The following is a 22,087-nucleotide window of genomic DNA, read 5'->3' on the forward strand; positions in this document are numbered from 1 at the left end:
ACCAACAGAAGCATTTCTCAAGTTACTCACCACTGCTTCCCTGAGCAGAATCACAAAATATTCTGCATTGGAAGGGACTGATGAGGATCACCGAGTCCAGCTCTTCTCTGAATTGCCTGTTCAGGGATCAAATTTGTGACCTTGGCATTATTAGCACCATGCTCAAACCAAATGAGCTAATTCCAGGGTCAGGTACTGACCTTCCCCACTGGGGCTGGAGCTGTGACTAGAGTTCATTGCCCAATTCCTGTCACCATTCCAAAACATCTCTGGGTTCAGCACACATCACCTTCAGTGGTGGAGCTGAGCAGATTGAGGCCCCTACAGTATAACTGCTTGTGTAAGGGTTGTGTGACTTTAAAAAAAAAAAAAAAGAGAGCCCTAAAAACAATTATTATTATGAACCCTCAGCCCAGCTTCCATTCTTCCAAAAGTGGAGAAGCTCAGAGATCTCATTTCATCTCAATTTCCTGTAACTCCTATTTCTATAGTCTGAGGTCTGAGGCTCAGGAACCTTTTATCAATAAAAGGCTAGTTCCTTGTATTCACTCTGAGGGGCTCAAACAGACAGAATAGAATTCAGTCACTTCTATCATCAAAACTTAACAGTAAACAGGTTTCACTGTAAACAGGACTGGCAATACACTATTCAGACATTTTTAAGCTTCTTGGAGCACACAACTCCTTCTCTCCCCCTCTCCCCCCCCCCACCTCCCTTCTCATTGTGATTTTCAGCGTAGCTCTGGGAAAAACATTTAAACTTTCCACACTCTCTATTCTACTGATTTGCAAGGAACACCTCCTTACCTGTTACAGACCATTAACAAAGTGCCCTTTTTGTGCTTCCTCGCCCTCCCCCACAGCATTTGGAGAAATGCTGCAAAGCTGTGACCCTCCTCAGACTCCACTGCCTGTTGTCCTGGAGCTGGAGAAGGCAAAGAGGAAGGTGTCCTCTGAGCAGGGGTGCAGGAAAACAGGAATTTCCCTTTAGGGATCGGCTGCAGAGAATTACCTGGTTGCTTAGAAACATGAGATTAACTACAGCTCAGTTTCCTTCACACATGCACTTAAGGAGAGGCTGTAAATCAGCTTGGTGGGAGACTCAGGATGGCTGGTCTGCGGGGTGAGATGCAGGGTCACCGTGCAGGGTCACACAGGGGTGAGGACACATTTTCTGCCCTTCCCAGGCTGCCCGAGCTCCCTTTGGTTTGCAGTGAAAAGTTTCTCATTGCTGAGTTTCAGCCCCCAGGATGAGGTTCTTTCATGGAGCTCTGCAGCCACCTTGCCTGTGCCAGGATTTCAGCTTTGATGACAACCAGGTGAGGGAACGCAGTTAGGGCAAAGCATCTGATAAGAAGAAGCAGATGGTATTTAAAGCAAATGATATTTTAAGCATAAACAAAAGTTACGTTAATTCCTGCACCTCTTAGTAATGTTTTCTATATGAGCTGCCAAAGCATCACTGATTGGCAGCCATAAACACACTCTCTGCCTGTTTGCATCCTTCCTACCTTAAGGAATTGGACAGAAAGGGTGATTAGCAACACAGAGACCCAACTGCTGCTTTGCTTACCCATCATCACATAACACAGAAGAAGGAAAAAACAATCTAGATAAAAGAGACATGGACTTAATCTCATACAGTTTATGGTCAAACCAGTTTAACATGAAAGCACCACTGCTAACACAAACATGAGAGTATAGCCCACAGTGTGTGCTCAAGAGCTTTAATGAAGTCTCTGCAAGAAGCATATTCTTCAAGTCTGACATAACAGGTCAAAGGACAGATGGACTGGTATCTGTCTATAAAATATTAGAATCTGGAAAAAGATACTGGCAAGTGTGCCTAATTTAGAATCTTTCACATTCATTCACATTCACAGACATCAGCTCCCAGACCGAGTGGAAGGGATATGCTGTGCAGTAATACCCAACAACCCTGTGGACAGGAGCCAGCAGTGTGGTTATCATTATGCTGGATAGTTACCACAAGCTGAGGGTTAATTATTAGCACAACTTAAAGAGAGTTTGATCCAGACTGCATAGCTAAATACACACACACACACACACACACACAAAGCTTCTACCCTAAAGCATTTCCCATCTCTTCACAGACAAGCTCAGCATAGTTTAGACACGTCCAAGGTGGCAAACCATGCCAAGGTAGCAGTGACAGGGAAATTGCAGCCAGGCACCTCTTGAAGACTCAGCACCTACAAAAATTCTCTCCTTGACCTTGGAAATATTTTTCTTTCAGGGAGAAAAGACTAAAGTTACCTTCTGCCTCCACATTTGCATCCTTTACAATGAAAAGCAATGACCTCTCTTCAAGGACAGGTTTGCAAATATCAACACTCTGATTTTTAGAGATTATTTAGTGATACTTAATAGTCAATTCAAGCTGGTGGGATGTGGAAGGCTAATGGAATGAAGCAATAATCAAAAACTGCAATCATCTAACAAGTTTCTTTTGTAGAGTAACATAAACTCAGATTTCAAAGAGTTGTTCTTTTTCTACAGCAAAATGCTCTTTGGGCCTACATGAGCAATCTTACCCAAGAGTTATTTTCACTTAATTGTCCTGTTAATTCAGCATTAACCTCATGGACTCAGTTATAACAAATAGCTTTACCTGTGCACAAGCAATTCAATCTGCATTCAGTAAGAAAACCAGTTAAGTGGGTAAGCAGATCAGGTTGAGTTCAGAATTCGCAGTGATGGGGCTGGGGGAGAATTGCCTCTCACAGTCTTCACCTGCCATGGTGCAGATCTATAAACCTGGAGGTTTCTAAGGCAGACACAACGAGCAGGTACTATATGCAACTAAGAGATGGAACACAGTCTTCTACCAACATCACAGAAGAAAATGAAAAGGAGTTTACCCTGCCAAAATGAAATAAAAATGACGAGCCAAGCTGGCTAAACAAGGCAGTGTTTGTGTAGGGCGGGGGGGCTCAGCTGACAACACTGCTCTTTTATGTGCTCTCATAGTGTGTTTGGTGCACAAACATGGGCTGACGTGACCAAGGGCTCCCCGCGAGCGAACGGAGCAACCTTCCCCTGGCAGAGAAGGATCAGTGCTTGCTGACCCTGTCACAAGGAAATCAGGGTGACCTCTGCCTCCCCTCTGCTGGTCCTGCCACCTCGGTAGCTGCAGGGCTTCCACTGTAGCCTGCAGTGTTTACATCCCTGGCCCCAAGCCTTTTTCTGTGTCTGCAGAGTTACAGCAGAGGCTGAAACTGAGCCTAATTCTCTCATAGCAAAGGAGAGTGCTTTCCCAGCCCGGCATTTGGCGTTTCACATTCTCATCTACTGCAAACAACCATCAAACCCAGGGAAGAGTCACGCTGCAGGGGAAACCTACATGGCCAGCTGAGAAGGTCCAACTTCCAGTTAGGGCTTCAGGGAAATGCCACCCACTGAGCCAAAACTGTAAAGAGAGTCCCGGGACTCTTATTAGACAGGGCAGCTAGGTTCAGGGATCACATCCAGTCCCTGCAAAGTGCCACAACTCAGTGTTTGTCCTTAAGAGTCAGAGCTGTGAGAAAGGCACAGCTTTAATGAGGGCTAAGTCAACAGGAGGGACCTTCCAGGCGTGTAATACCAGCAGCTACGGTGGCTGCAGATAGGAGTGGACTGTACTGATCAAGGAAACATTTGCTGAAGTAGTTTGGAGTGAGCAGTTCAAACAATCTCCCTACTGCTTACACCAGTGTCTTCTCAGACATGGGCCTTTTGTACCTCGAATATTGCTTTAGTAAATTAAAATATATTTCCACTTTGCTCTGCTAGCCATTGCAAGAACAGAAAAGATAAATTAAATCCTAACCCTGTTTTTGGGAATGAATGATCCTGGCATGTCAACAGCCTGGCAAGGGCTGAAGAAACACTCAGGCATCTCCCAGCCTTGGCTTGTGCCTCCTCCCTGAAGTACTCCTCAAGGAATTTCTATGCATAAATAAGCTAAGGTAGGATGAACTTTAAATAGGCCTCACCCTACACAGTCAAATAAACTAGGGAAAATGTATATATGATTTGTAATATTTGCATTTCAAGTAGTGAAACTTCTTGTTTTGATAATTATACATGCTGGGATCACTAGCAAGCTGCAGACTGAATAGATATTTTATGTGTTCCTTTTTACCATGAAGCACAGATGGTTTACTTTGGTCAACCAAAGTGACTGGGAAAACTCAGGTTATGGCAGTACAGCAAAACAGTGCTCTCCTGCTTACATGTGTAGTTTAATTTGTCCACTTACTACCTCTCAAGGCCAAATTTCACATTTTGCATCTGCAGTCAGGCTGGGCCTTGGCTATGTTGCTACTTGTCATTCTCAGTCAGTCATTGCTGTAACCACACTTATTTGTAGCCAGGATGTTGACAATACAATGATGTATTCATTGTATTGATTCAAGAGATTACCCTGTAAAAATGAAAGAACTTAATTTTTTTTCTTAATTGTCACAAATTCGATATTAAAAAAGCAATAAAAGCAAGACAATAAATAAACTGGGTTTATACAAATTAACATTGAATTTATTTGCTTGGTTCATAGTCCAGTCTGGAAACATGACCACTTGCACTAGGCTAATGTCATTGATTTCTGTTGCTGAGATAAGCATGCCACGAAATAAAGTCTGAGGTGAGGTGGGAGCTTTTATTAGGCCAACAAACAGGATGATGAAAAACAATGAAGTAACTTATCAGCCAGCCTAAAAAGAGGCATTACCTCTCCCTACAAACTTTGCCTTGCTTATACCATGGCACTAAATTCACTACTCAAATATTTCTCATCCTAGCAATTAAATTTTACATTTTCTAGAAATCCAAGAGCAGCCTCAGCTTAGAATTTATTTTGTTAGCTAAACAAGATTTTCAGTGCAGGAGGGCAAAGAAAGCAATAGAACACTGGTACTGGAAAACCCAGCTTGTGTAATTTGACGAGCACAGGCTTTGAATCTGTGAGTTCCCCACCCCCACATGCTGCAATCCCAGCATCCATGGAGAATCCCCAGCAGCAAAACGATGGGCCTTGGGACCAAATCACCTCCCAGCTGACACTGTCCAGAATTACCATTTAGAGGGGGTGGGTCTGTATCCCAAATAACTGATTTGAGAAAAGAGCTGGCTCCCTTGCAGGCATGCAGGATTCCTTGGGGACTCTTGAGAGGAGGCAGCAGCAAGCTCCTGAAGTGGCTGAAAGTCATCTTTCATTCCACACTCACTGCCACAGCACTGAATTAGGAGAGCATTTTCTGTGAGCCTGGAGGAAAAATTGCATCCCATGGATCAGCAGATGAACAGGTAATGTATAGCTATGGGGCCGTGTAGGCATTTTCCCTGGAGCATCCTCGAAGTCTGGAGAGGCCTAATAAACTGCTTACAGAAACCACTATAGGTGTACAGCTATTAAGTATATAACCCTGCTTTGTCAGCTGCAGACACACCCACACGCATGTGGTCACTTTCCAGCATCCTTGTTATTAACAGCAGCTCAGGCATCCCCGGTGAGCTTCTTGTTGAGACAGAAAAGCAGGAAAATACTCTTGAAATTAAATCCTAGCCTATTTTTGTTTAGAGTAGCCACACAACCCATCCTCCCTGCCTCAAGGCTATGTCAAAAGCGAAAACCAGAATTACAGACAAATGAGCCTCAGCCCCAGTGCTCCAGCAGGACAGGGCTCTGTGCTCAGCCTTTCCAGCTAAAGCCTCCAGTGCCTGCCCCTCCCAGCTCAGCCCCCAGCGGCTGCCAGCGAGCCCAGGTACTGACCCCGCACAGAGCACATCTCGGGCCAGGCTCCCCTCCCCTGCCGCCCTCGCTGCTCCTCTGCACCCGCTTCTGTTGTCAGGACTTGGGTGGACTTCAAGGTGCAGTGGAAGATGCACACTGCTAACAGCTTGTCTTATGTAGAACACCAGCAGAGGAAAAAAGTATCCTTAATTCAGTTTGCATACGAACAGGTGAGGCAGAGCCCCTTCCTTTCTTCAGGGGAACCAGCATCCAGGCTGACTTTCAGGAAAGTTAACTTTTGAAGGTACACATGTTGATGCAGCCTATGTTATTCCTTAGCTGCCCAGACCAGAGTGGCAGTGACCACGTTTATGGCTCAATGGTGCTGTAAATTAACTCTAAACCTGTGTTTTAATGGTGGCAGGTGAGCAGCAGCTGTTGCTGCTGAATGCCCTGCAGATTGGTATTGCTCTCAGAAGGGAAGGCACTGAATAGCCTAAAGATATCAATTGTCTGCAACAAGCACTTTCTTTCATAAACACCACCTGAAAAAAATCAACCAGCCAACCAACTAAAGAAATTGTATGCTGGAAATAGATGACAAAAATGCTTTTCTGTGCCCCTACTCTGGACACCAGACTGTCAAATTTTATGGAAGTGGAAAATAAGACATTACATTATGAGAAAGAGCATGTTAGAGAAAGGAAAAGCAGGATACAGAATAAAATGCATAATTAATGGCTTGTGAAAGCCTTGAGGCAAGACCTTTTAGGACTTGCTAATTGCTTTGTTGAGAAATAGGCCAGAAGCCATAAGAACGACTCCTACAGCCAAGCAAATGACTGCATAAAGCATTGCAACATCCACCCAGGGGCTTCCACATCACCCCTCTTGCAGAGGTGTGCTGCTGGCTCACCTGGCAACAAGCCAACCCAGGATATACGGGATATCAGGCTGATCCGAGGATCTAGATTTAATTCTGGTACATAGTTCTGTACATTCAGGTTTTTGAACTGCAGGCAGATAGACTTATATAAACTGGCTCCAGCCACATTACAGCCCTTGGAGGACCCTCACTGTGTGCTCAGAGCCTTAGCATGCAACTCTGCACGTGAGACAGGCAGAGATGAGCAGCTCCCCACTGCAGTAGCCAGATTTAGCCTCGCTGAGCTCAATGGCAAAAAATTCAGTGGGTGCAAGATCAGATCCCAGTTGCAGGCAATGAAATTCATATGACAAGTAGGAAGGATGAGGGCAAGCTTAACAGCTTATAGTTACTGAGGTTTGCCAAATTACATGGTTAGGTGGATTTAAGTCCTGAAAAAAGCATCAAAATCTTTTAGCATCCTATATTATAACTACCTCCTCCTCCACGTCCCCACTGAGCAGCTTTGGATTTTTTCATGCCAGCAGGCAAAATCATAGGATTTTTTTCTACCTACATGTTCAAGTCTCTCCTACTGATATTCTCTTATTTCAGAAAATGCTACTTCAGCCAATTCTGTGTTAATATCCTTCTGACCACCACCAGCCACTGCTCTTCTTTGTTAAACCTCACCAGAATTTTGCCTTAAAGACCTAAGAAAGGCTTTGCTATTGCTGTTTCAAATTTGTTACCAAATCCAGTAAGTCATTTGCTGTGTCTGAAGAAAGATGGACTGCCCCCAAAGCATAAGGATCAAGCACCTTCCTTCTACACCAGCTTGTCCAGCTTCCAGCCCCAGAATCTTCTTGCTGTCTTGTTTTAACTGTCTTCCCTTACAGTGTCCTTAGAGAAGTCTAACCCCTCAACTGATACTCTGAATCAATTTACAAAAAAAAAAAAAATTTGCCCTTTCCTGCTCCTTTGCTATTATTTACTGATGTATCAAAATTACCATAAAAACTAACTAATAAAATACAGATCTGTATCTTCTATAAAGCAACTTATCTCCATGAGATTGCTAAACTAAAACTACTGAAAGCACAACAAAAGAGAATCTGTCCCTTAATTATACTTTGCTCAGTCATACTACATCAATTAATTTACTGAAGCAGATTAAATTTTTACTGCTAATATACTTATTTTATTACTTAAAGATGTCCCATCTATTTCTCAGTGCCAAGAGTAGGAAAAATAAGAACTTGACAGAGATGAAGAAAGAATAAGATGATGAAAGATCTCTAGGCTTGACAGGTTTCATGGGGAAACCATCAGTGCCAGCTTGTGAATATGAAGAAGCTATCCGTTAATATGATAGTGGTATAAAGTTTCAGAGCATATAAACACTTTTTTTTTTTTTTTAATACTTCAAATTACATAATGGTAAATAGACAGATTGTTTTACAATACCTTCAATTTAAGAACGTTAACTATTATTCCATAAATATCAAAGAAGTCACAATGAAGGCAGGAGAATTTAAATAGCAGTTCAGACATCAATGGTGAAGTACAGTGAAGCTGAGGATCCCCAGCCTTGGATCAGGCTAAAACACCATTCCCAGCTGTCTAGGCAAATAACCTCTAAGCTACTTTATAACTGATGTGCAATATGATTCAAATCAAGCTGCAGAACACTCAATGGGCAACTATCTCCTAACACCTTTTATAAACCTGGCTGTAACATTTTATCTCTTAATGCTACTCTCCCTTAGGTTTTGACATCTCCAAGGGGCATACAAGGAATTTACAGTTTCCCCAAGTCCAGAGGTTCCAGCCCAAATAAGCCAATGAATGTCAAAGCATAAAGAAGTGAAAGTGGGAACAACAGAAAAATGTCATTCAATCTGAGAGTTCTACTTTTAATAAATGTTGGTAGCTCCCATGCTGAATGTAAGGTAAATAAGCATTAGCAGTAAGTAGTGTTTGGTGAGATGTATTTTGTTCTCTGACCTATCCATTTGGTCCAAGAGAGAAGGCAGGAAAAGCAGAATGGGTCCATTGCAATCACAACACAAAGAACAGGCTTTCACTTCATGCAAAGAATACTAGCACAGATGGTGAATCCACATTTTGCAGGAAAATCCATGTGCTTCCACATTAATGAGACATGGTTTAGAAGAACACAGTATTATACACTGTCGTCATTATGTCAAAAGTGATTTGTTGTCCAAGCTAAGGTGTCCAGATGGTACCAAAAATACTCCAAACTTTCTATAAGCACAAAGCTTTCACTATAATTAAAAAATGGTTTCAGAAAATATACTGGTTTCTCTGAGTGCTTCTAATTCACTTTTAAGTGCTGAACATGCCATGCATTTTGCAGTACTTGCAGTGCTTTAACAAGAAGGACATATATGCATTGGAAAACCTCAAAAGGCAGAGCTGGGGAGTGATAGCACAGGAGAAGGGAGGTGGGCAGAACCATCACATTCCAAAGTGCAGAAAAGAAGGAACCAAGGAGCCAAGAGCTATATGATGCTTCCTTGGTGGATATACTAGCAAGGTCTTCAGAAAAGAACCAGTCCCTGGTCATGCAGGATGGCACAAAAGCAAAATTAGAGAACTAAGTGTTCTACATTCAAACCTTTAAAATTAGCTCCAAGGAGAAGCAATGGCCCCTTCTGATTCAGATCAGGTTTAACCCCTTCTGTCCATAGGTTTATCCATACTGGAACAAAAGAATCTGGATTTTGTAACTAAGTTCCACTATTAGCACACTTTATTTTCTGATAGCAACCTCAAAAATCTTCATAAAAGCTTGCAGCGAAATAATTGTTTTATTTTCACTTCACTCTAGCCGACTCCCACAGGTTAGACTGTATTTTTTCTCTTCAAAGTAAATTGTACAGCTCCTCTTAAAAAGCTCACCTTTGAAAAAACAGCCTAGAAAATACCAGGCTAAATTTGACAGTATTTCCTTATATTTCAAAGCCAGTTTTTTCTGGAAGAAACTGATACTTTTTCTACTCAAGAAGACTGAAAATCTGCTGCAGAAAAAAAAATGGGTGTGAAAAAAAAAAAGAAATAAATAAACTGCCAGGACAGTATGTGGGTGGCAGGATTCAGTCTTTAATCTGACAGGTGTATGTCAGCACTTCTTCACACCTATAAGGGATCTGATTGTTTTCCTCTTGTTATTGTACGGTTTTCTAATGAAAGCCTTTGTTTTTTAGGTTAGTTTCCTGCCAGTCACTTTGTTTAATGTCCAAAAATTGAGCAGATTAACAAAACAAAAAAAGCTGATGCCTTTCGTCATCGATACATTTGCTCTTCTAAGCGCCTCAAGCAAATTCATCTTGCAATTAAAAATCATGTTGTCAGCCATGCAGTAGACAATGTGGTCCAAAGACAGATTTACAGACTGGTAACTAAGGAGCAGACAGAGGAGGTGGCTGCTCAGCTGATGGATATAAATAGTAAAATCCTAGTCAACAGGATATTATTGTTCTTTGGGGTTCCCAAAGAAGCCTTAAGTGATGGATCAGCTCCTACGCACATGCTGATTCCAAGCCAGTGGTGCCCATGTGCAGTGGGAAGAACCTGCCCAGGGAAGACTCAGGGCTATTTCAGGACTTACCAGGCATCAGCACTTCCCATGCTCTGCTGGAAAAAAGATTGAGAAGGTGGGGGAAGGTGCTCAGCATTTAAATAAACTCTCATTTATTAATTCCTCTTAGTATTAATAATTCATCTCTAAGAATGAGACTAAACAGCAATGCTTTCCTCTGCTCAGGCAACGAAACCAAGCCTAGATGGAGATGTCCAAACACACACCAAAGAGCTTGAGAAACTGGGAATAGAGAACAAAGAAGGAAAGGAATATTCCAGGAGCAGGTCAGAATGGCTTATTTATCAAGCTGTAACTCCACAATACAGCAGCTGCACCTTGCTTCAAATCAAGGCAGCTTATGCTCTCAGATACTGCAGAGCTTCCATTATAAACCACTTCTAAAGGTTAGGCAATTAATTGCCTCATTCCTCTATGACCTTTGCAGTAAGAAAACACAGAATCTGATTGCTGTCCTATTTCTAATTTTGCTTTTATTAACTCTGATTTCTTTCTCTTGCAGAACATATGATCATCTTTCTATGATTATCCAGAGCAGACACACATCCTTCAATAGATATTTCCCTACCTTCACACAGGATAAAAATGCCTCTTTCACACCCTCAGAAAGCTTTTTCTTAGTCTTCCTCTCTACCCCAGATAGCTCTTGCAGATCTGTGCACAAGGCAGACAGGGTTTCAGGGCAATGGATATAGCACTGCTCTGTTAAAATAACATTTGGATGATTCTGAGAACTGAAGAGCATCAGTTGACAGCAAGTTCATGCTGGGATAAAATTTAATCTGATTCATTTATGCATGCAAGCAGAAAGCTTTTATTAGCATACATTTCTCAAAGAAAACAAATTATAGTTCCTGGAGGTGCTCATCATTAATTACCCTCTTCCATCTAGCAGGAAGTTTTCTTCCTTCCCCAGCTTTACTTTATCTTCTTTCTAGAAACACATACTCAAAACAAAATAAACAAAACTTCTGTAACAAACTCACTGAACTGAAAGCATAGTACAAAGGGCCAGAGGGAGCACAGCTAATTTGGATCTTAACTGAAGTAACTCCAAAGCCCTTGAAGAAAAAAATAGTTTCTACCTGAAGATGATAACTAGTAACTCATAGAGGTGATCAAAATGAGACATCAAAAATACATCTTCACAAATGGGGAAAAAGTAGAACAAAGCAGGTTTATTCCATTCTACAAATATTTTGTTCTCCTTTAATTTAAAGAAATGATTTCCAAGTCAAGAAAAACTGAAATCTGATTGCAGTTAACCTTCACACAAACTGGCATGCACTGCACAGAACACCAACAAGCACATGCAAACCCAGAGGGGAACCACCTGCCACCAAACATGAGAGCACCACATCCTGGGGTGAAAGATGGGTCTGTAGCTTCATGTAGGTATCAGCCTTACTACAGAGAAGGCAGCATATATGTGCTAGAGTTCACATGAATTGTTAGGGGACATTGTTAACTTTTGCTGTAACATAGAGAAGAAGATGTGAAGAAAGGAATTTGGTCAGGTAGTTCCAATGGTCATCTTGAAAAGAGAATACCAAGATTCAAGGCCTGCTCCACCAAAATTTTCCATGTTCATACATAGAAAAGCATGTAATTAGGTTCTCTGGATAATTTAAATCAATCCTCTGGCTTTCATGTGTCTTATCCTCAAGCCTAACTTAAGGGTGTCATCTAGAGAAAAACATTGAAAACACGAGAGACTCAAACACTAAAAAAATAGAAATAAATCCCTGCTAGAATGCAGTAGGAACACATTTCAGTTTCAGTCAAGACAGACACAAAGCAGTAAGAAAGGAAGCCTATGGGCATCAATACTGATGACCATCTGAGTACCAGAACTCAAGTTTGGACCCTCTATGTAAAACCAGAATTTCTAAATCCTACTTCCACATCCATAACAGCCCTTCATTCTTTAAGGATGCTGCATGCAAGAATACACATGGGTAGCAGGACCAGAAAGCCAAGAAGTGCACAGCCCCCACCAATCTTTCTGTCATGTGGCCATCACATTAGCACATTACACTGTATTTTCCATGCAGATCCTGTGTTTAGGCTCCAAAACTGATCATTAGTATGATAAATTAAATGAGTGGAAACTTTGGCTCAAAGAGCCCAAACTGCTGCAGCTCTGAAGTCAGTCACTCTTCCTAAGCTTTGGTTCATTAGTGAAATGAGAATATAAGAGGTCAAGTGAACATCCAGTTCATAATGAAGTGCCTAAATGACAAAGCTGTTTACTGTCTTGAGTGACGCAGCAAGGGGGTCTCATCAGCACTTGCTGTGGCATCGAGATCGCTCCTGCAACCTGCTTTCATAATCATAACTGCCTTTGGTAATCACCCTCAACATAAAGCAAGGCACCCACTGTGCATGAAAAAAGCTGAGATCCTCCATGGAAAAAAATTGCTCTAGAGCCATCTGTGGGATGGGCAATGAAATAATGCTTTGACTTTTCCCAAAATTAAAGGGTGTCAAGGACTTGAAAAGTACAAAGACCTGACCAGTTAAAATCTGAATATAACTTGCTGTGTTATTTAGTTTCCAGTTTTGAGGCAGATGGATATCAGCTTGCCAGACCTCCCCAGCGACACGGGGATCTCTCAGCACCTGAGAACAGTCCTTTTGGCTGGGTGTGGACAGGAAGCATGCACTGTCCTTCTCCTGCAGAAATGGGCTCCCATCACCAGGGTCAACCCATCCCCTGCTTCCTGACTTCACAGGAGTCACACTGGTGCAACCTTCAAACTCGCAAATTAAAATAAACTCATGATGACTGATACTGTCAGCTGCAGCTTGAACAAAGGATTTACAGCATCCCTGAGCTGTGCTAGCAACCAGAACATGGTGTTCTCTTCATATACACAGTTGTTGAATGAAGATCTCCTATCTTCTTTAATCTTTCTGATAAGGAAACACAAAATATTTTGAAGTTTTGAAAGGCCATCATTTAGTATGTCAAAAAGACTGTCTACCTTCACAAGAAGAAATGCAGTTTAGCCAGTAAAAATTCATACTCTGTCTTCTTTCCAATGTCAATAACCAAACAACTGCAAGAAGACTGAGCACAGTCTGAGCATTGACTCCCTTAACAACTTTTTTTCTCTATTATGGGAAGAAACAGAAAAGTTCAGGCAAGAGTCTAAAACTTCAAATCATCCTTCGTCCTGTATCCAGAGAGATCTTAAAAAAAACCCAAACAAACAAAGAAAAACCCCAAGAGCAAACCAACAAAAAAAAAAAAAAAAAAAAAAAAAAAAGAGCAACAGGAACTAAATGTTGTTCAGTGGTACTAATTATCACACCAGGAATTCCCCTACAGAGCCTGAAACCTGAGAACAAGGAGAGGGACCAAATGTTTCCTACCTACTCTTACCAGTTACTCTTGGAATCTCTCAGGTTTTGTACCAGAAATAGGCCTTATCAAAAAGCGAGAGTCAATGGGAATTTTGTTTGTCTCTGAAAGATTATCTTCTCATTTGGGCAGAATTTTTATGTTTCACCAAGTTCAAGTAAGACATGCAAATACTGGCCACAGTCCCTCCTGCACTGTGTAGGTTTCTGAGGACCAACTCTTCCCCATGGGCCTGCTCCTGTTTGCCTTGTTACTCTCCCTGGGCAAACAGCCCAGACAGATTTATGTTTCATTCCTTGTATTTAAGAAAATAAGTCTGAAGTGGACATTTCATACAATGTTATTTATAAATGCTATATCTTTATGAAGTTACAACTGCAGTTCATGTTTATCATGAACATCAGTAAGAGCCAGAAAACTTTAATCATGTGTCCAGATGCAGTCATATGAAGGATCAGATTTTAAGTTATCTTCCTTGGCACTGCTTTCATTTGTCACAGAGCCAGATTCTCTCTTGCCCTTCCTATTCTTCACTGAGCCAAGAGAAGCATAATCAGCCCTCAGTTGTGAACTACCCTGACTGCATACACCAAACACCTATTGACATACATCAGGGGGTTCTTCAAAAGGACAGAAGCAAAATGGCAAAGGACTTCTATCTGGCCATTAGTGCACAGCAGAAAGCCAGCCTGTGCTGCTCCCTCTGCCTTGGCTGCAGTTCAGAGCTTCAGCTGGAGTCCTGTGAGATGGACACTTCAGGCTGTGATATGGCTCTCACAACATATGAATAACAAATGGCCTCCCAGTCGTCAGGGGGGTTAGTGCACTGTTATGTGCAGCTCTTGAAGAAAACTTAGGAAAATCAGGCTGGAAGAGTAAAAATGGATGTGGGCCATTCCTTGGGTATGGGTAAAGCATCTCTGACCTTAGCAGGGCTCAAGAGGAACTCAGGCATATGGAGCATCTAAAGAGATGTGTTTCCTGGAAATGGACACTACATAAGAGCAGCTTTGGACACTACAAAATGCACTCATCTCCACAGTCTTAATTATGATAAAATGAAGATCCAAAAGGATGAATGCATTAAATATAAAAGGGACTGGTATATAAATCTTTGTTTTTAAAATTAATTCTGTGACAACATATTTAATGAACATTTATTTTGTAAAAAACTGGAGTTATATTACCAATTATACTACAAAAAGAGGAAAAACATAATTAAGTAAATCAACACTAGATTTGTTAGAAAGTCTAGAAAGGTCTCATTTCTGACTGCTAACAGTAAGAAATGCTAATATTAAAAGTACAAATAACAAGGTAACTTATTCTTCAGAAATTCTGAATTACATTGACCAACATCAGGAGTAATTTTCAAGATACTCTGGCATAAAATACATTTTAATTTCTATCTGAAATTAATTATTGGAAAATGAATAGAATCCCTCAAAGTGCTACATTATTATAACAAATATGTCTTGAAACACACTATCAAATTAAGTAATGGGCACAGGATTAGAGTTATCTTTTAAGTGTTTTTGATAACATCTATTCAGATTCAGTGGGATTTCTGGTGTTATAAAGAAATCCTCTGCTTAAAGCTTACAGGTCCACAGGCATTCACTCTGCAGCTATCCAGGCTGTTGCTATTACAACGATCCCTAGAAGATGCCAATTTAAACTTTTATTCATGGCTATACAGCCTCAAACTACAGCTAAAATACAGCTCAGCTCTTTGCACAGAAATATGCAGCAATTATAATGAAGTAAAATTCATCCTGCAATCCTCCTCCTACAGTCCCTGCATTTAACTGGCTGGGGAGATATAAAAATAGAATAACAGGTACAGAGACATGTAGAAAAAGACACTTATTTCTTATAAGGTGCTGTGATGCCCTTCACCACCCCAGCACTGACATACATCTCACTGCCCACCAGATAATTTCTACTCCTAAATACATTTTTGAGATCATTTTGACTTCTAAATGACAAGAGAGATATTTGGCTCTTTTCCTTTAGACATATGCCCTTAAGAATTATTGTGAAACAACAGTAAGGTTCAACAACTTCGGACATAAACAAATAATATCTAAATGGACACTGACGAGCCAAAATGCCCAAGGTTGCTTCTTCTAGTCCAAGAGAAGTCTGTCTTTAGAAGTAAAAAAGGAAATCAAGTCATCTCTTTGTGATATTTTTGAAATAAATGCTACACATACTTCAGAAGGCAAGTGACATAACCTTGAAATTGTCCTTAGGAGAAAGAAAATTGTTTGAATTTCTGTCCAAATCAAGTGGGCAAAACAAAAAACAAGCAGGAGAACTATGAAAATCAATTATATTTTAAAATCATCACTAGTTTTAACATAGTGTTTTGAAGATGGTAATTATTAAACTATTACTTCAGGCAAGGGATATGATCTGAGGTCTCACCAGCTTTGCTAATGCTGACACTGGTCAGCACTTGAACAACAGCTCACCCAGGAAACACAGAGAAGGTGATGTTGGTAAGTGACAGCACAGCAAGCCCACGCCTCAAGTCAGGTCCGTGCAGCTGCCAAACAGATTCTCTTAAGACAAGGTGTCAGTACACAAGTGAGTTCTTGTGACTGTGGAGCTACTAGGCATGATTTGAATTTAGTGTGATTTCATCCATTTCCATTCAACAGAGAGTCCAGACTTCTAATTCGTTAGAGAAATTAGGCATTAACCTTGTTAAAATTGCATGCTGGAACATGCAATCTGCACTTTGCCTCACCTCTTACTGCTCCTTTATTTCAGTGCCAGGGTTTCCTACATCTGGGGCAGGTGAGTCTTCCTTCCATGGCTGACACTGTCAGGTAAGAGACTGCCCTTACACAGACCATGCCCACTAGGACACTTGGGTTTCCAGCATTAACTTTGGCTTCTTATACCTGGATCTGAATCTTTATTTTAAGGGTTCCCATTTATAATTCTCAGGCCTATTTACTTAACTTTTATATAGAATAGGATCACTTTGTGGTTGTACAGTGCTTTGCCTAAGGCTCTCCAGAAAATTTAATCTTTCCAAATGTCACCTGAATCTACAGAGAACTCCACTAAACGAACATGCCTACAGGCAGAATGAAGTCCTGCTGAGTATAGTGACAAGTTATAGAAGAGTTAAAGTAATGAAGTTATAGCACCTTACTTTTGTCAGAATGAATGGATACATTAAAAAGCTTTCCTTCTGCTTATGAAATTTCCATGTATATGAAAAGCATGTAAAACTACAGCAAACAAGTTGAATGCTGCTGCATCTTGTAATTAAAGGAAAATTATTACTCTCTGTAGTTAAGTGCAAAAGTCATTAAAAATAAGCCTCATACATAAATAAAAAGAAAAGTACATAGAGAAACATTTTCAAGACTGACTATAGCACTTTCCTTTGGTAATCCATCAGTGATACTTAAGCCCCTGCAAAGTGAAGATATTCTCACTGCCGGAGTTAACTTGTGTGAGTTAGGCATTTGTATTACTTCTTGAGACAGAGACTTCAGAATCTGTCACCTCATAAGATGCTGAGATTCATGTTAGTGACAATTATAGTTACAGCTAATGTCCAAAGCTTATCAAGTCTAGATCTCAAGGATCCAAACAGGAAGTCAAGCAAAATCAGAGAGTGCTGGAACATTATGACTGAGTGATCCACCCAGAGATATAAACTACAGCAAGGAAGGAGAACCGATGGGGCTGATATTGTTCACGTTATTTCTTCCAGTCTGTCACCCTTCTTTTTCTCCATTATTTCTGTCAATGTTACAGCATACTCCTGTGTAGCCCTCCAAATACTTTTGAAGGCCATGTACCCCTTGGCAGAGCAATAATTAAACTCAAGAAAATATTGAAATCTACACAAACCAAGGAATAAACATGTACAGGTTTCTGTGAGTTCTGGATCAAATCCTGAGTTAGTAGTGAAATAAGGAGCAGCAAGACCTTGGCTTGTCCTCTGATATCAGAATGGTAGAGTTCTACCATCCCAGCCCATCTACTCTATTAGAAATATACAAAATGAATAGTCAAATCATAATTATTTTAAAGTTGTGGTACCAGCATTTGTTTGCCAGAGATTATACATCTGACTGCACAATTATACATCTCTACATATTTCATTCCAAGGAATGTAAGGAAAGATATGTACTACTCAGTACACATTTAGACTATTGCAAAGCACACAACCAACATACCATCTAAAAGAGGATGAGGATGTTGCTTCTTTCTAGCAAGTGCAATTCACTACACAAGGAAGTATATTTTTAATGATCCTAAATCAAGCTGCCAGTAGGGAAGATTTTAAAATATTCCTGTATTTTAACAAAATGTTCCCAATGGTGTCGTATTGGAAGAAAGAAAGAGGAAAAAAAATCTCCTGGCAGGAAATTAATTATTGAACATTCCTCTGCTTGACAATGTGCTCCCACAGTCTGTGTAGGCTTTCCATTTTTCTCTCTCAGTATGTGGAGAAATCCACTATGGAGAATATACAAACAGAACAAAGAGCACGAGGGTATCAGTTTATTAAATGCATTTAGAAACTGAACACACTGGGTGGGAGGAACTTGGTTTGTGTATCACCACACCTACTGTTTATTCCTTCTTTATATTCCTCTTTCCTCCATTAGATTGTCACTTCTGCTCTCTGAAATCACCTCTATTGAGAATGGAAGAATTGCGCCTGGCTTTTAGCATCACTTTGCTGACACAGTTTTGAAATGCCACTTCCTACTTTTAAAAAATAAAATAGAAAATCTCTTGATGGAAAGGGAAAATAGAAGCCCATCGCTGCATGCCTAAAGATCAAGATGTAATTCCATTTTTAAACTCATTATTTTTTCCCACCCCCAAGGTCCAGCCAATTTAGTAAATGTCACCCCTTGCTGTCAGTTTTAGTCTCCCTATGAAAGAGCTGAAAAACCCACAGCAGCCATAATTTCACCCATGACAGAACATACAGTTCCTGAAGCTACTTCTGCAGCCAGCACATGCACCAACATCTCAGTTTGGTGGGATCATACCACCAAATTGAGATGCAAGATGCAAAAGCATCTTCATGAGAGCAGACATTTCCCAGTAACTGGCATCTTGGATTCTTCCTGGATGTGGAACAACCAAGCTAGAGAGGGAAGATGCAACAGACTGAAACAACATATGCTATCTTCAAATAGAATTCATGTCAGTGATGCTCTGTAACTTAGCTAAGACATAATGAAGAAATTTGCAAAAGAAATTAACAATTTTCACTTTTTAAAACAGAGGCAGAAAGGGTATGGAAAACTACTACAGCAGATGTCTGTATGATTCCTGCAGAAACCTTAATATCAGCTAGACTGTTTGGGACCCTTTCTCCCTTGAGTCATCAGCACTTGGGCTCTTCCAGCTCTTCCAAGCTGGGCAGGATGGCTCAGACACAGCATGGCTGCACTGCCTCTGTCTGCCTTGCACACCTCACATTTCTCTGGCTCTGTGCATCAGCCCAGAAGTCTCCACCCCTGCATGCAGACGTGCCAGTGTTTGCATGTGTTGTTCCTATGTGCAAATATTTAGCTGCTGCCTCCCATCCTCTCCTCACTCCTTCTTGGGTCTGTATTAACATGAGGGGTTCCCCAGAGACCAGGAGGGATCTCCACATATGAAAAATGTCCCTCTGAATGGGAGCATTCTGGAATGAGACAAACCATCCACTTGATGCTCTGAACACAGCTGGTGTTACACGAGAGCGCTGCAGGAGCTGGAGATGCAGCAGCAGACGGGACCTTCACTGCACGAGGTCTTTCATGTGGCTCTGGGCAACAGGGCCCTGGTAGGGTCTGGTGGTGCTGATGGAAACACTGTGTTGCCCTCACCTAGATTTTCATCCTAAACTTGACTTTCTAGCACATCAAAGCTGTTATTGATTCTGCAACTGATAGACAATGATACTAGCAGTTATTCAGATGGCATTGTTTTGAGAGGAGAGAATGAATTTTGAATTATAAAGCAGAAGAAAGTTTAATTACTACATATGAGCATAGAACATATGCTGCTATTTTACAAGAAACTGTTCTGAAGAGAAGCACCATGCTCTGCCACCAAGCTCCCAAGCGACAAAAATCACACTCTCACGAGTATCAGACTCGCCATCTGTAAAATGTTTTTCATCTCTAAAAGATAATGTGAGAACTATGTGTTACAAATCATATCTTTTGTGACAGCTATTATCACTTGCTTTGGAGCAGCACCTTAGAACAAATGCTTTTTCTGCCCTATAAGAGCTCACGTGAAGCATGAAACTTCTTAAAAACCTTTTTAGTAGTGCAAGCAAGGTGATAATCCATACATGTTTCAAAATTTTTCTTGGATGATAAGAAGAGAACAGGAGATTTTTTCATGAACATAATGTCATTCAAAGGAATTTGCTCTGTAGGATGACATTCTCCTACACAACTACAGGAATTTTAGATAAGTCTGTGTGCATCTGTACACATGCATTTTAAGTTCCAGAAAGAGAAATTAACCATTCTCTCACAAATTACTGAAAGGCAAAGCCAAAAACATACTGCTCTTTCTAGGAACAGATTACTTTTGTATTCCTTCTCAAAGATGCCCATGAATTAAGGATTAAACTTGGCTTAATGACTCCCGTTTTGAGCAGCAAGAGATCAGAGGCAGGCCAGTGATGTTAACACGGAGAATCGAAAGGGACTGAGACAGAAGCCAGAAACAGAGCTACAGTGTAACGAGAGACTGTCAAAACCCGGGGGGAATGCAACCTGCAATCAACGGCCCCGACTGTTCTCACAAGCTGAATTTCAGAGGTTAGGAAGATGCAGGTCAAAATGATGTGGAGTGACCCCATCAGTACCTAACTGCATTAATACAACAGAGTTGAAAGAATGGCTAATTTGACTCTCTTTTCTGATAAATTACATATCTTCTATAATCAATCCAAACCGAAACTAATTTACAGCAATTGTGCTGCTCTGCCAGTAGACAGTGCCTTAATATAATTATGCACAGCCAGGAAGAGATAATGACCTCTGATCCAAGTCTATTATTTTTATGGAACATGAAGATATATCACAGTATTATGTGAGCTATTGATTAAGATCAGTTTGTTACATTGAACAAGTTGTTCTCCCATAAACCATTGCTGTTTTTTCCTCTTCCATCGAATCTTGCTGTCCTTTCCAGTCACGAGGAGTTACCTGGTGAGGGGCAAACATAACTTTGGAGGAACTACTACTGCGGCTACATTGATACCGATCTGCATTCAGAGACAGGTATTTGCATCCCTTCCGCCTGTGGCAGAACAGGAGAGCATCTCGCAGATGATTTATCCAAAAGCTCTGTCCATGTTTATTCAACAGTAGCTTATTAGAAGATAAATCAGATTGAGTCTTCTGATGGTTAGTTAGCGGCTTCGCTTCAAATCGCGGTGCTCCGGCCCCGGAGCCGTGCCCTGACCGCGGCCGAGTGACCCCAGATGTCCGCTGGGAGCGGCGGGCGGGCTCTGCCCGCGGCTGGGGCGCCCGGCCCGGCCCCCCGGGAGCCCCGCGGCGCGGCTCCCGGTACCCCACGGCAGGGCGAGCCCGGCGCCCCCGGCTCCCACATCGCCCCGAGCCCAGCCGGAGCCCGCAACCCTCGCCCCGACGGCCCCCGGGGGAGGCGGTGGGTGGCAGCAGCCCGGGGGACAGGACAGCATCCCCAGCGCGGCGGAGCTCCCGCGCCCCGTCCCTGCCCCGGGGCCCGGCGCCGCTCTCCCCAGCGCCGGGGATCTCCGCGGCCGGACGGCAGGCGCCGCGTTCGGGGGAAACTTTGGCCCCGCCGACCTCCTCCGCCGGCCCCGCAGCCGCCCCCGCCCCGCGGAGCTGCGGAGCCGCGCACGGCGGCGCGGGGGGCGGGCGGGGAGGAAGGACCGGCGCGGGCAGAGCGGGGGCCGGGGAGCGGGGCGGCGCGGGGGCGGAGGGAGGGGTTTCTGCGGGGGTGTTGGTTTACCTTGGAGGTTCTGCACTCGGATGTCGCTGATGTGCCCGATGAGCTCCTCGCGCTGGAACCAGTCCCACTCCTGCCCGGCCATAGGGACGCGGGGCCGGGGCCGGGGGGGCGGCGGGAGCCGGCGGCACCGCCACCGCCGCCTTCACCGGCACCGACGGCGGGCGCGGAGCGGGCGGGAGAGCGGCCCCTCTCCGCGCCGGCTGCGCCCCGCCCCGCGTCCCTCCCTCCGCCGCCGCTCGCCGCCTCCCTCCCGCAGCCCGCCCGGCCGGGGGCGGCGGGGCGCTGGCGCGGGGCGGAGCGGAGCGGCCCGGGTCCGAGCGGGCGGGGTCCGAGCGGGCGGGGTCCGAGCGGCCCGGGTCCGAACGGGCGGGGTCCGAGCGGCCCGGGTCCGAGCGGCCCGGGTCCGAGCGGGCGGGGTCCGAGCGGGCGGGGTCCGAGCGGCCCGGGTCCGAGCGGGCGGGGTCCGAGCGGGCGGGGTCCGAGCGGCCCGGGTCCGAGCGG

At 42.9% G+C, this 22,087-nt stretch overlaps 1 protein-coding gene across 2 annotated transcripts in view; it reads right to left on the reverse strand.

The window, feature by feature from the left end:
* The window catches only part of CLMN (calmin), a 69,266-nt gene extending 47,515 nt beyond the window's left edge, over positions 1-21,751 (reverse strand). The window contains exon 1 of one of the 2 annotated variants that reach the window (XM_021549674.4): positions 21,587-21,751. In XM_021549674.4, coding sequence (XP_021405349.3) covers positions 21,587-21,668 — 82 coding nt within the window. In that variant the 5' untranslated portion in view covers positions 21,669-21,751. Of the gene's footprint in view, positions 1-807; positions 942-21,586 lie in introns of those variants that run through there. The other variant, XM_085580682.1, reaches the window with a different exon arrangement.
* Positions 21,752-22,087: the final 336 nt, after the last annotated feature.

The sequence above is a fragment of the Lonchura striata genome, chromosome 5 (genome assembly GCF_050655825.1).
Source record: "Lonchura striata isolate lonStrDom1 chromosome 5, ASM5065582v1, whole genome shotgun sequence".
Lineage (NCBI taxonomy): Eukaryota > Metazoa > Chordata > Aves > Passeriformes > Estrildidae > Lonchura > Lonchura striata.